Source organism: Gadus macrocephalus, chromosome 14 (genome assembly GCF_031168955.1).
Source record: "Gadus macrocephalus chromosome 14, ASM3116895v1".
Taxonomy (NCBI): Eukaryota; Metazoa; Chordata; class Actinopteri; order Gadiformes; family Gadidae; genus Gadus; species Gadus macrocephalus.
Genome location: NC_082395.1, coordinates 14,109,700 through 14,125,402, shown reverse-complemented (window position 1 = coordinate 14,125,402; position 15,703 = coordinate 14,109,700). Strand labels below are relative to the sequence as shown.

Genomic DNA, 15,703 nt, shown 5'->3' with positions numbered 1-15,703 from the left:
AAATAAATACAAATTGTAAAATCCCAAATATGGCCATATTCTGTGACGCATTTGTTGATGTATTCCATGTTATATTTCTGCCTGAATTCTACAGTTTGTAGATTTGTGGCAAGTCAAAAAGCAACAATTTCTCAACTCCCTCGTTCCTCTGTCTTGCAGTGGAAAAAAGATGAATGGGTCCTTGGACAATCCGGACCAGCCAGACATGGACGCCATCAAGATGTTTGTGGGCCAAATTCCACGTTCCTGGTCCGAGGACCAGCTCCGGGAGCTGTTTGAGTCCTACGGAGCTGTGTACGAGATCAATGTTCTCCGAGACCGCAGCCAGAACCCCCCACAGAGCAAAGGTGAATGCTTGTTAGCGTCTCCAAGCCTTTCGTTCAGGAGAAGAGATGGATTATCAGATAGGTGGGGTCCTAATGCATCAAGTATGTATATCTCTGCAATACCAAAGCCCCCAAACCATGACAAACAATAAATTAAGAGTTATAGTCACAACCCTATCTTGATCAACTGTAGAGCATGGCCTTAACACCCCACAGTTAGCAGTTGAACTTTTTGGCATGCTAAAAATGTATGCAGAGGTATTGCATAGCTTCTTCGGCTAAAGGCATGAAGCCAAGCAGGTATATATTTTGTGTTTTAAGGATATTTTTTGTGTTTTTTGTGTTTTGTGTTGAAAAAGCAGAGCTATAACCCCTCTACTCTATCCCGTCCACCACAGGGTGCTGTTTCATAACATATTACACACGCAAATCTGCCTTGGAAGCACAAAATGCACTACACAACATGAAGATCCTACCAGGGGTAAGTGTTACTTTCCTGATGTTAGGTGTGTGTGTAGCAGCTCAGTTTCGACGGCATAAAAGGTATATGGCGGCATGTGCCACCCTTAGCCATACCTATTTTTCGTACTCCTCCGTTGGGGAATCAAGCGGTCCGAAAGGGTGCCGAAAAGTTTGAGCTACACACGCCGTCTGCTGATTGGTCGACCGAAGCATATCTTCCGTGCGACGGGGATAAAAAACAACATACACAGTGCCCGCAAGGTATTTCTGGACAACGGCAAAAGCATAGTTTATTGAAGAAAAAGCATAGTTTATTGAAGAAAATGCAGATACGCAATGCTTCCGTATCTGCTGCGGCTATCGCCATCCAGCTTAAACCCACCCTACCATAAGGGTACTGTCCGCGGTGGAAATGTGTGCCGTCCCTAACCGTTCCGCACCTAACCGTACCGCACCTACAAACACACACAGTGAGAACATTAAGAATCACAATTGTATCACACACACACACACAGCGAGAATTTACAGAACTACTTATGCAAACTGTGCAACCTGGTTAGAATTGATCGGAGCACACCCAGCTAGTGTGTCGGAGGGCTAATGGCGTCTCCTCTCGTCAAAAAATAGCTACTTGTTTCTGTTAAGGTTAATTTCATCTACTATGGTGAAATGCAACTTCACCAAGATCTGACTCTGGAACAGAGCTGGACCTTTTGCAAGAAAACTCTCAAATCAGGAACTTTGGGTATAAAAGCATTGATGTCTCATAGGAAGTCAGAAAAACAGAAAAACGCTCTAACAAGCCACTGGCAAACGCCTTACCTTTACCCAATATTGTTCCAGATTCACATCTGAGTAATAGAAGTCTGGTTTCAGTGTGACACATACTGCACTAGTGCACTAACGACAACTCCTGCAACTCCGTAATGTCAACGAAGCTATGTTTCCCGATCGTGTGCATGTGGCGGGCACAAGCATATTTGCCCAGATGTTTGCTAGCTGCAGACAATTGTTAGTGCACTAACTGTCGAGATTGAAGTCATGTACAAACGGGGTTCCAAACCTTTTTCGTTCCAAGGACCGGCAAATTCATAAAAATAATTGGAGGACCGTTAGTCATTTTGAACGTCTTAATCTTAAGATGCATCATTGTTAAACAAAGGATGTGGCTATTTTTCAAGATTTACAATTAAAGCAAAGGTGCATATTATGAAATAGGTGGCAACAAAGGCATTTTTTTATGAATTTAAAATCTCCCCCCCTCATCTCATCTCATTTTCTTCCGCTTATCCGGGGTCGGGTCGCGGGGGGAGCAGCTCAAGCAGGGGGCCCCAGACTTCCCTTTCCCGGGCCACATTGACCAACTCTGACGGGGGGATCCCGAGGCGTTCCCAGGCCAGTGTTGAGATATAATCTCTCCACCTAGTCCTGGGTCTTCCCCGAGGTCTCCTCCCCACAAATATGTGGGGAATTTAAAATATATACTAATATTTAAACTTTCAGAACAGTTCAGAATGTTTCCCTTTTCCAATACAAATAAGCATATTTCCAAAGAAACTCGCACAGCACTTACTTTCTGGACAGCAGGTGGCAGTAATGGCAAATTGTATGAAAATACCAGCCCATTTCAACTGTTAATTCCTACCAGAACCACTAAAATTACAATTATTTCAACAGCAACTCCAGTAAGAACCATTTTTAACAGTCAGACAATTTCAGAACTAATATAGCAAATCAGATTTCAGCCCATTATTTTTAAAAAGTATACAATTCGAGATTGAGCTTTATAAATCTAAGACCAAACCACACCAAAGAATACCAGACCAGACCACCAATAACAAACGTTTGAATGTGAGCATTAACTGTTTATTGTTATAACTCAATATTTAGCTATGCACAAGACAAGCTGTTCTTCCTGGGCTTCCATTAAAACATATATGCATTCAAAACAATGCACGCAAATTCCAGGAAATGATAAAACAAATAAGGACATCTTAAAAATATAAATGAAAATCAACCAACAGTCTATCAGTCTATCGAGTCCCCTGGCATTGCTTGGCAGCCACAAGAACATCCTACTGCATGATGGTTGACAATGAGACACGCAGGGTATTCCTCACATCCTGTCTGTTTCTAAGGCTGTCCTTGAGGGCAGCCATGGCGGAAAAACCTGCTTCACACAGATATGAGGTCGGGAACAGGAGTAGGGTCTTCAGTGCAAGGGTGCTGATCTCAGTGTATATGTCGATGCTGTGATCCAGAAGGATGTCAGTGGTGTTGAATAGGAGGTTTTCAGGCCTCTTTCATTCCTGAGTTCTAGCAGCTGGTCCTCTTGTCTGTAGAGCTGGTGTCTAAATTAATCGCTAAATTAGTTGATTAATCGAAAAAATGATCGCTGGATTAATTGTTAATCGAAAAATAACCCTTTGGGACAGCTCTACCTCACACTATAACTCAAATAGATGCGTATTCAGGGAATTCAGAATTTCCGAAAAATACAAAGAAATAAAATAATAAAAGTTTTATTTTATTGTTATTAAAATAAAAACATATTACCAAAATACTTGTACCAATGGAAATAGCTTAACCGTGAGAACATTAAAATGGGGTCTAAATAAGTTTTGCTTTTCCTGTAATATTTTTGTGTTTCAATATCATCAGCCTGTTTAGTATCCATCCACGAGTACAAGCTAAACTGACAAGATATAAGCGCTAGAATTATGAATGGTTCAAAAAAACTGTGAACGTGGCTCCAAACGGGAACTATTTGGAGGTGCAGACAGGAGTATATTCCGAGCAGAACTGTAAAAACTGACAGTGAACAGAGCACAGGTGGTATGCGGTGATGTTCTGAGAAATGAATCCGATAAAACCATCGTATCTCGAACGTCATCTTACAACCGAACACCCAGTGCAAAAAGATAAACCAGTTGAATTTTCCTAGGAAAACGTGTCGGATTGAAGCAGTCAATTAAATAGATTCAATAGTCAGGAATAACATCATTACGCACCGCTTCTCGCTCCGACAGCAGCAACAGTTCCGTGAATATTACTCTGTGACAGCCGAAGCGAACAACTGGATGAGAACCTCATTCAGCATCGAAACCTCTGAAATGCCAGAGGAGAGTTTAACTGAATTGTAATGCGACGAAACATTGAAGTCTGCTTTCAGAAGAAAGTCATTGTTTACTTTTGGAAACGGCAACACAGCAAATACCCGGCGCTTTCGGACAACGCTGTGTGTCTGAGACTGAAGCTGACCTCCATTGATCCAGACATCGAAGGACTGCGTTCACAGAGGCAGGCGCACCCTCCTCCTCCCACCCTCCTTATGGAAGTTAAATGTATGTATGTATGTATGTATGTATGTATGTAAATCTGAATCCATGATAACCCCTAGAATTCTGGCTTTGATTGAGGTTTTCAGGGTCAGAGAGTGATGGTGTTGGGTTTCTTTAAGCCTTTCCGTTTTAGCACCAAATACAATTACATCTCGGTTTTGTCCTGATTTAGTTGGAAGGAAATTTCGGCACATCCAGTCTTTCATTTGCTCAATGCACTGGCACAGCAGATCTATGTATGGGCCAATATTCATTTGGTGATAGCGATACATAGATTTGCGTGTCATCAGCATAGCAATGATGGTCAATATTGTTATTTTGCATGATTTGCCCTAGTGGGAGCATGTAGATGTTGAATAAAGAGGGGGACTCCAGATCGTACCTTGTTGGACTCCAAATGGTGACTGGTTATTGTTCCATTTCTGTCCGCACCGTCCGTCCGGACGTATCTCGGGGCTCAAGGGTGCACGGGTGGCCGACGCATGCGCAGCTCGCCTCCATAGGGACTGGTTATTGTTCCCTCTCTGTCCGCACCGTCCGTCCGGACGCATCTCGGGGCTCAGGGGTGCATGGGTGGCCGACGCATGCACAGCTCGCCTCTCTGGCAACGGGTTCATGGTCGGTCTCTGTTCGCACCGTTTGTCCGGACGAATCTCGGGGCTCAGGGGTGCATGGGTGGCAGGCGCGTTCGTGGACTCTTGAATTGGCACGAACCGGTTCTTCAGCGGCAGGGTTAACTTCAGGTTTAGCTTTGGTTAGCTTAGCATTTGGCGTCAGGTGAACTTGCTGATTCACTTTGGTATGTTGTTTGGGCTTGGCCCCGACTTTATGCCAGTGAGACGCAGCTGGAACAGTCTCTTGTCCAGCTTCGGGAAGGATACAGTGTAGCTTTGATCATCTTGTTGTGTATTTGTCTGAGTTAGCTCAGCAAACTCACCCATCGGCACTGTAAAGCCGCTGCCTGGCGCAGTTTGGTGCAGTATGTTCATTTCCCAGCCTCCGTGCCTAAGGCTTTTGCTGCGGTCTGATCCGGGAGTCATAAAAAGTGCCAAATGTAATGTTGAATCGAGCGATGGAGCTCGACGGAAACTAACAATATATTGTTATGTATTATGTCATGAAATATAATAAAGTAAGTAGATCTGAACTGCTGCCTCTTAGGTATAGTTGCAGCTGAATATGGCCGCAGGCTTATGCTACTGTATTTTGTTATGTTCTTCTTTTGACTGGGAATACATTTATTTACTTTGCTCGTAATTCTGGGACTTCGGTTTTTCCTTCATATCCTTTCTACTTTTTTTTGCCAGTAGAGTGGTGAAATAGGTCTTAAATTGCATTCATAATGGTCTTTCAAAGTCTTAAATTTAACTTTTTGAAACCTGCAGAAACCCTGTGCAATTGAGAACATTTGGAATAACATTTGTATACCAACAACAACAAATGTTTGAAAACTTTTAGGCTGAATACAAATATTATTCAAAGTTGGCCAGCATATTTACAACTGAACTTCCATAAGCCTAATCAGAAGGATGCGCCTGCCTCTGCGAACAGATTCCTGCAATGTCTGGATCAATCAAGGTCATCTTCAGACTCTAGACTATGTTTTATCGCACAGATATGTGGTCACCAAAGGAATGAGAACGCGCACAGCTTTGTCTGAAAGTGCAGGGTATTCATTGTGTTGCTGTATCCAAATTATATTCTGTAAAATTCCTCGCAAACCAGTAGTGAAGTCTTTGTTCATTTCAGAGGTTTCGATGCTAAACAAGTTTCTTATCCAGTTGTTTGCTTCGGACGTCGCTGGGAAATATTTGTGGACCTGATGCGCATGATGTTGTTCCTGACTATTGAATCGTTTACTTGGATTCCCTCAACCTTTCACTTTTTCTTAGGAGAAAATCTACTGCTTTGTCTTTCAGCACTAGGTGTTTGGTTGTAAAATGCTGTTTGAGATGCGATGGTTTCATGGGTTCATTGCTAAGAACATCGCCACATACCATACACTGCGGCCTGGGGTCTTCCTCCTAGCAGGTACTGTTGAGACTTCATTGGTGAAACCTATGTATTTGAATTGAAGTTGAAATAGTCATAAATAAAGAGAAAATAATCATTTTATTGTGTATTTTTCTTATTTTAGGATATTAAAGTTCTGAACACTTAAAGGAAGGAAAGGCAATGTTTTGTTCAATCATTGAAAAGTACTTTGTATCCTTTCTTTAAATGTAATGTTGGTTTATGGTTTTCATAAACAAGGCAATAAACATGTAAAACCATAAACGTAAATGAGAAGAAAATAATTGTAAATCTAACCTTCAGTGCCTGATCCATACTCAAACCAAATAACACAACTAATAAATGACTGATCATTGGGAACCACACCGCCACCCACCCTGATTGGAGGACGCCGAACAGACAGAATATAAACAAACCAACAGGTCAACAGGTGGATGCTGGATGCCGGATGCCAGCCGAATCTCTTCTCAATGAAACAAAATACATTTGCATCACAATACTTTTGTCTTATACAAAACAGCAAAAAATATCTTTGTTAGCATCAAAGCTGATGAATAAAGCAAAATAGTATTTGTGGTGAACATATTTTTTTGGTTCACAGATCCATTTGGATCACAGAACTTTTGTCTTCGACAAAACGACAAATAGGGTCATGGTTTTCAGCAAAACTGTTTTCGTAGATCAAAATAGTCAATGCGACAAGTCATATCTCAAATTCTATGGTTTACTTTGGGCACAAAAATAGGGCATATAATGCAAACCTAAACAAAATTGCTTGCTTTTTAGCTCAACTCTGCACCTTGTCTATTCTAAGCTTAATGTCCTTTGCAATGGCCACTTTCAGTACTGAAACCAGATGCTGTTCTGTGAGGCGGGATCCGTGGGATGTCTTGTTCAGGTTCATGACTGAAAACATCTGTTCACACGAACATAGACATGACGTGTGCAGAGTTAGGGCGAAGCTGTGGCATTGATTCAGGGAGTAAAGGTGCAAACTCAGCAGCCCCAACTGACTGGTAGTGGGTCTTCAGAGCAACGTTACATTGCAATTCAATGACTTAAATTGCTCGGGTGCGGTGTAAACAATCAATTGCAAATGGATTTGCGAACAGATCAAGGTTGAATTTCTGTGCAGCCAAATCAGCAAATATCCTTCTGAATTACACTTTCATTGTGTTTAGTTTGTCAGCATACAATTCGGTCGGGAATGGGTTGGTGACTATCTCACTGACTGGCAAGTAGGAAAGTGAGCCAAGTTGCCTTGGCGCATATGCCCCTCCCATAGAAGCAGTTTCATTTGAAACTCCTTTACTGCGTCTCGCATTTCAGTGATCAGCTGCTTTCGACCATGCTCTACATTGAGGTGCTCCGTTACGTCACACATAAAACCGAAGTCGTTCAGCCACTTGTCATTCTCAAGCTCGGGGATTACCATTTGTTCGCTTTCCATGAAACGAGTGATCTCAACGCGGGAATCAGAAAATCTTCAACACTTTCCCCAGACTCAACCAGCGTACCTTCATCCTCGTACAGTTTTCCTCCTCTAAAAGTGCCCAAAATTGCCCGTGATTCAAGCCCTGTGAACAAACACCTTACCACCGAGGGCCTCCTGGTGGTAAGGGGTTTCATGGGCAACCCACACACACTACATGTGTGTAGGCGTTATTCGGTAGCCTGGTAATGTGTATAGGCCTACGTACGGTAGGAATATTCATACTGGTTTAAACAATACATTTTATAGTATTTCCCATCTTTGCTGAGAGTTTTGTTCGACAGTTCAGTGATTGAAACAAATAAAAGCCTGGGTTATTGAAGTTTTACGGTAGGCCTACCACTGTCATGCACCTACCCGATGTCAAGTGGACCGGGTTGAATTCACTGCGGCTCTGTCTTCTTATATCCATCTTACCAAATATATTTTATTACTGTCCTTCCCAACACTCTGTTCTCACTAAAAGGATAGCAGCACGAAATCAAGGGATATTTAGAATAGAAAAAAATGTGTGATGAATCACTTGACAGCACCAGTGTGTGTGTGTGTGTGTGTGTGTGTGTGTGTGTGTGTGTGTGTGTGTGTGTGTGTGTGTGTGTGTGTGTGTGTGTGTGTGTGTGTGTGTGTGTGTGTGTGTGTGTGTGTGTGTGTGTGTGTGTGTACTGTATATGTGTGTGAGTATGTATGTATACACACACATACATATGTGTGTTTTGTATTAGTTTTTTTATGACATGGGGAAAAAATGGAAGGTAAATCTATCAATTTAGAACATGTATTTTTATTTGTTTGTTCATAGACTTGATCGCTGTCCTACACAATTAACAAATAGCAATATTTCCCTCCTTCTTATGAAATCCAATTGGCTTCCAAACGTTTGATTTCAGATTAGATGGTGCACTGAAAATCGTTTCACCATTTTCTGACATCTTCGCACACATCTCACAACTCCGGTTGTTGACCGCTCGCGAGACTCGGAGACGCGCTCGCAAACATACACAAACACACACACGGATCCGCCCACTTCCTTAAATTCCATTTTTCAGATCCGTATGGAAACGGAATGTAGTGAGTTGACAACGCTGTCTCGGGCTGAAGCTTCACTAAACCGATTCGCAACATTTAAAAACGGTGCATTAACCGATTCTAAATCGTATCGATTTAGTCACATCTGTGTTAATCCAACCGGATACCGATTCTTGTCGGTGAATCGTTACACCCCAAATACGTATACATTATCACACATACGTGCTTGCCAGGAGCATAGAGGACACCTCCCTCAACACGTGTTAAAGTTTTGTTTATGGCTCATTCCATGACGGCCCAGTATCCATTATTATCATGGATTGGTAATGCCTATGTCTCTAGTTTGTCGCCAAAATCCATTATAGAGCCCAGGGGGGGCTATTCTGAAACTTGGTGTTCATGCCTTATTTTGCATGCTGAACATTTTTGGAATTGGGGCCCATATTGTCCGTCAGGAAATATTTTGCTATACAGTGAAAATTTCGAGAAGAAAACTAATAAAATCTTCAAATGACACACAGTTTGGATGAGCATGTTCTTTGGACTTGCCTGAATAAATATCTTTGGAAAGGTTTTGATGGTGTAAAAAATAGTTAATCGTGGATTCTTGTTTTGATGCCTGTTGAAATATAATTTTTATTAAGTTTGCTTCAGACATCGGAGTAGCAGGGTTAGGGTTAGGGTTAATCTCCCATTGATTAGAGTGGGAGAGTTTCCTCATAGCTTGACACTACACGATGCAACGCAACACAGCGCTTAGATACTTGGTGTAGGGGGTAATGTATTTTACTGTAATTCAAACTACGTCCTTATCTGGGCTGTAAAGTTAACAGAAATCATGATGTTGAGAGACCTTGTAAAACTTTTATAACGATAGGTAGCACATTTTTGGATTAAAATGTTTTTTGATTGTCCATTTCTGAGAGCTTCTTTGTGTCACCTTGTCCAGATGCACCACCCAATCCAAATGAAGCCCGCCGACAGTGAGAAAAACAATGGTGAGAGCTCGGTTGTCTTTCTTCAGTATAACCATTATCCTTTAATGAGTAGCTTTTTAATAAAGGGCAAAAATATTTCTTCAGTAAAATAATGCACAGCAGAGCTGCTGTTGAGATTGGTGAGCTTTGATTGAGCTATTTTTTTAGTATAAGAAATGGCCTACACTTGTCAGTTATTAATTAGTGTAATGCGCTTTCAGAATATCTGAATATTCGAGTTGACTCTGCCTGTCTCTGTATGAACCAATCTCTACCCTCATTGGTTTTTGGTTGTGTAGTTGCATAATCTTGCTGAAGTCCACTATTTATTTGTTTCCCAATGTCTTTCACGTTTCATTGTCTAATTGCTTTATCCCTGCGTTCATTTCAGCCGTGGAAGACCGAAAGCTGTTCATAGGAATGATCTCCAAGAAGTGTAACGAGAACGACATCAGGCAGATGTTCTCTCCCTACGGCCAGATCGAGGAGTGCAGAATACTGCGCGGCCCAGATGGACTCAGTCGTGGTGAGGCAGATCCAGTTCATTTCACTTTTAATACCTTCTGCTTTCTAGGGATGTTGAAAGGCGTTTGATGTCATTTAGGCTGAAACGCTAGCCAGAAATAGATATGTTTGGACCTCAAATAAAAGCAGTGTTGGGTATTTGACCAAGTCTTTATTAATACCTGCCGCTTACTGTTGCTTGGAGAATATTGTGAAAGTGAAAGCCCAACCCACATATACTCAAAAATGTCTAAATAGTTCCGTCTTTGCAGAGGTCCTCCATTTAACGTGGATGTCTTCCCATACATATAGTTTGTTGATTTGCTCTAATTATGTGTGAAATCCCTACACATTGTATGGGACTCAGAAATACATTGTTGTACCCATGCAATCTTCCACAGACCAGCACCAGCTACTTAGTGTAATTTTGTAAATAGCAAGTTATAGTAAATCTTTGAATGTTTTTTTTCTTTGTTTCCTGGCCATTTTATTGGATTATTTTGTTTGTGGCCTATATTTTCTATGAAATGTGCCGCACATTGGAATGTCTTATCAGTCTGAAATAGGTATGGTGTCTTTTTCCTACAGGTTGTGCATTTGTGACGTTCACTGCTAGACAAATGGCCCTGTCAGCCATCAAGACAATGCACCAGTCACAGACAATGGAGGTGAGAACATTACTATTATAGAGGTTATGTCTTTTGCCATGTACTCCAGTGCATGAGTCTTTTGTATATGTAGTGGCTGTAATGATTTCCTCATCTCAAAGGCCAATCTTATTGGGGAATAGGTCCATCCAATTGTCTAATTGGATGTAGGTTTCAACTGCTAATTCTATTAATTGTTGGGTTGCAAGTAGGCCTGGGCAAAGATTAAAAGTTTTAATCACGATTAATCACACTTTTTAAATTATTTTAAATCCACTCCAATTGAAGTTAAATAAGAGTATCAAATGGAATGACACATTGTCATTCATACCAAATGTTCTGAATTTGGTATGATAAACACCTTTACCCGATCTACTTCGGACAGAAATCGGTACATGAACGGACAAGCGAGATCGGATAAGAACACCTAGATGACTCGATCATAGTCCGGTGTCTACCTGCATGTAAACCCGCGTCAGATCTTGCGTTGTGCGTATGCTCGAGATCTTGCGGCCTGGGGACGTGACCCGGAAGTAGAAGGAGAGGTAGGAAGAATGTAGCGTCTGAGAAATGACATGGACCCGAAGTGAACTGACAGCTGTCTACTGAAAACATCATTCTCGAATGCTGCCTGTGTTTGTTGTTGCTGGGACGTAGATGTCAACCAGAAGTGGCTCTGTAACCACTTGTTGAAAGGGCTACAGCGCCACCTAGGGTAGCGGATTCAGCCGTGCTCCGGCCATTATCCGATCTCTTAAAGGCCATGTACATTCGGATAATTGACACCATCCATTCGAGTAGCAAAATTGGTGTAATCCGATCTAGCTGTCCCATGTAAGCGCACTGACTTACTGCAAGTGTAATTTAATATAAAGTATAATAAAAATGATTTCTGATATGAATGTTGACATTCTGTGGGCAAAACCTTTCAAAAGCAAAGAAAAAAGAACAGTTTGTGAGTCAATTTGTATTACCGGTAATCACGTTAAATAAGATTGCCTTAATGCGTAATTAACGTATTAACTTGCCCCGCCCTGGTTGCAAGACACACCAAAAAACAAATACAAAACCGAAACCGCAACCTCCAATCTAGCAGTCTCTTTTCTAGTTTATACAGTCTGATGTTACAGCCACCCAGGAAATTTTCAGCAGCTTTTTGCTGTTGTTGAGCAAGCGAGAAAATACCCAATACAATAGACAAATGTTTTATTCATTGATGACATTTTCAATGGAGCCCAACTGATATATCAATTAGGCGTGACATTTTCCTGTCAAAGATATATCGGTAGCATATGTTCATAGTATATGTTTGCTGAGATGAAAACTTTAGAAAAGGTGTCAGTTTATAGATTTTATTACCTCTTTATAAACCCTTTATTATTTCACAGTATTTTTAAAAGTGTGTTCAATATGTTCAGAAAGCACTGTTAGGCCTACACAAACAGAAATAATTTCTAAAAGTGTAACAGTGTTAATTATATAAAAAAATATGTGGGCAAAACATTATCAAACTGCAATATTAATTAATATCAAAGGAACAAGGGTTCAGCATATTTGTCAGGAACATTTCCAGTAGTGCAGGCATAAATTATACTAATACAAAAATTCAAAAGAAAGGTTGCTGCCTTAGCTTTTGTTACAGTTAGTTTATTTCACTAAGGTGTTTCAGTTTCAGAAGAAGCTGTTCGTTATTGTTTTCAACTAACCAATAGTAGTTGCCATGCATTTAATAAATGGAAAAAACTTGAATGAACTTGAATAATTGATTTGCACTTTCAATTTAATAATTACCCCTACAACCCATACATTTACTCATTTTATAATCTAATCAAATGCTCACACACTAGGTGCTTTAGTATTAGTAGTATTTTCCCCGTAGGAAATGTATATGACCTTATATGTGAATGAGGAGTGTTGATGACTCAAGCGTCATCAACAAGCTTGAGTGGGCGTGTTGATGACTCCTTGGTCTGCATTTGCATGTCATTGAGTGGCCCCCTAAATTATACTCGGCCTGATGCCTTTTTGTTTGCTGAATGTTTAAAAAATATTTAAATGTTGGCACTGCTTTTCAGAGTCATTCGTTGTGAACGCTAAAAGATAGGGCTTATCATAAGCCTAAAAGTACACATCATACAATAATTTCCAATCCATGAGTTCAGAGCTGCACGCGTATATAGAAAATGTTTTTTTTATTATTATGTGTTGACATCTAGCTCAACATTATAGGGGTCCTGTCCTAGCATTCCCTGTTTTCTCAGTTAAACACAGAAATCCACAACATTTGTCCCAGTGTTTGTTATATGTGAAATTAAGCAAAAAAAGACGCTCTCTTTCTCCAGCAACAGTAGTTTGTGATGCTTTTCTTCTTAGTCGTCTCTTCTATTTGTTCCTACTCATGCTCCAATCTTTCATCGATTTATGCTTCGGATGCTGTGGATGCAACGGAATATATGATACATCGTTACAGCAACATTTAAGACGATCTCGATGAGTTCTGCCCGTGCCTCCATGCAGTCTGTGGTCTAACCAAAACAAACTAGAATGACAAGCCCACCCACCTAAATCCCCCTTAATTCTACTGATGTCTGAACGACATCGATGTCCGCATATAAAGCATCAAGTGTGAATCACCCTCGGGGTCGAATCTCCTGATATACAAATGTGGCGGAAATGCAGAGGACATGTGTGAAAATGGCTTATAAGGAGAAAATGAGGCTTGCTTCATAACTTTATAGGTGCAGCTAAATGTTATACGTTGTAACATTATAGGTAAAATGTTATTATATGTGCTCAGAAATGTGTTACATTATCGACCGAGGTTTCCACATTATAGCTGTGGGTTTAATTAATACTAAAGGTTGTTATTATATTACTAATTAATTAGTCATATATAATATCACGGCCAAAAGCTGTATGAGCCTCCTGATGATATTTTTAATCTTAAAGTGTTATTTCGGCGAACCCAGGGCCTTCGTTTTGGCATGTATACACATCAAATAAGCCCTCAGATACTTTTTTCATTAATATCGAGTATAGAGTTTGCCCGGCGCAATGTTGGGCTTCCATGTTATTTGTTAGGGGCACCGCAAAGCTTCCAAATCTGCATTTTTTTGTAGTAGCATGATTAGGGTCCCTAATCATAAAACGGAACATTAACAACTTAGTTAACGTACCGTTTGTTTATTAAAACATTCTGTTTTCCAAGTCTGTGCCTTAATGATGGGCCATGTTTCCAGGAAGTCCACACAAGATGATTATCTGCTACCGTAAATTATATTATAGAGGCGCATACCAATTTAACTTAACAATCTCCCCTCTTGATTCTTAACTGTTTTAAATTTGTTTGCTTCTCTATTATATTATTTACGGTAGCAGGTAATCAACTTGGCCATGGTTAAGAAGGAATAGGGGGGGGAAAGGAACTTTGGCTTTGACTCTCTGAAGTCCAGATTGAACCGCGACATGGAGAAAGGGATGTTGCTGTTTGCAGACTCCCAGGAGTCAAACGGCAACAATCCCTTTCTCCTCCATGTCGCGCTTCAATCTGTAGGGCTGGGCGATATACCGGTATTAAGAGTTATACCGGTATATTTTTTAAAGAGATATGTAGTTGAGACAATATCGCCATACCGGTTTATTATTTATTATTTTGATGTTGCCTTGCGGGGAACTGCCCATTTCTCTGACAATCCCGACCTCACAATAACCTGAAAAATTCCCATTGGTCCTACTGTCCACTAGTCTGACGTCCATTTTTATTTAAAAAAATAATAAAAACATGCGCCGACATCCCATTGTTACGACCATATAGGCTTTTGTGGTTCACCTCACATAATCTAAGATCTGAATCAACAACCCGGGGCTAAGATTCGGATATCTCCGTGGCCGGAGCTCCGGCCACGGAGCTGCGGTAACTCTGAGCTGCAGGGAGTGATCTAAATGGTGCCACATTGTTACAACTTTTGCATTACTTAGAACCAAATTATTGTTTTGCGTTATCTGTGTGGGCATTTAACAAGGTTACATTGTGTAATTTGAAACTTTAAAAAATCTGTTTCTACCATTCAATGATCACTGCCCGTTTTCTCCCTCCACTATTAGGGCTGTTCTTCGCCCATTGTGGTGAAGTTTGCAGACACACAGAAGGACAAGGAGCAGAAGCGAATGGCCCAGCAGCTCCAGCAACAGATGCAGCAGCTCAACGCTGCCTCCATGTGGGGCAACCTCACTGGACTCAACAGCCTGGGGCCACAGTACCTGGCAGTGAGTTAACACATATTGCATAAAGCATCAAGTAGATGCAGGCTGTTTGCATAACATGTATCAAGCTTGCATTGTTATTGCATCTTGAAGTATAACCCTAGTCTATTGTGGTAATTGGGGCTAAAAACAGGCGCAATATGTCTGCGCTTCTGTTTGAGTAAAGTGATACACATGTTCATGTACTGAACTGCTAATATGCCTCAATCTAGTCAACAATTATTGCTTGTGCATCATGACCTCACCATGGTTCTCCTTTATTTCCCCCTCCTTTGTCTAAAATCTCCTGCCAGATTGCATGTTAATAAATGTCATACTGCATCCCTCTGTCTCTGTTCAGGAAATGTCCCTTTTGGTTTTACCCTTTGCAATGCCTCTGTGCCTGTCTCTTCTTTTACCCCGTCCTACTGGATAGCAAAAGTACTGACCAGTGCATTCTCTGTGTTTGGTTCAAATGTCTAGCTTTATTTACAGCTGCTGCAGCAGTCAGCCTCTGCAGGGAACGCACTCAACAATCTGCACCCTATGTCAGGTATGTTTAGGACGGAAACATTCTGCTCTGAGAGCGGCCTATGTTCTCGGCACCACTTGGTTCCTCAAGAGATGAGGAAGTTTATTCAAGAATTTGTCATCTGAAATTTAACCTTGTGAT

At 41.0% G+C, this 15,703-nt stretch overlaps 1 protein-coding gene across 20 annotated transcripts in view; it reads left to right on the top strand.

The window, feature by feature from the left end:
* celf1 (cugbp, Elav-like family member 1) overlaps positions 1-15,703 on the top strand; it is a 36,773-nt gene that overhangs the window by 5,987 nt on the left and 15,083 nt on the right. For 12 of the 20 annotated variants that reach the window (XM_060070685.1, XM_060070703.1, XM_060070687.1 and 9 more), the window contains 7 exons: positions 160-347; positions 725-807; positions 9,610-9,658; positions 10,029-10,163; positions 10,730-10,809; positions 14,893-15,054; positions 15,514-15,583. In XM_060070685.1, the coding sequence (XP_059926668.1) occupies positions 160-347; positions 725-807; positions 9,610-9,658; positions 10,029-10,163; positions 10,730-10,809; positions 14,893-15,054; positions 15,514-15,583 (767 nt within the window). The remainder of the gene's footprint in view (positions 1-159; positions 348-724; positions 808-9,609; positions 9,659-10,028; positions 10,164-10,729; positions 10,810-14,892; positions 15,055-15,513; positions 15,584-15,703) is intronic. The other 8 variants (XM_060070690.1, XM_060070695.1, XM_060070697.1 and 5 more) reach the window with 3 other exon arrangements.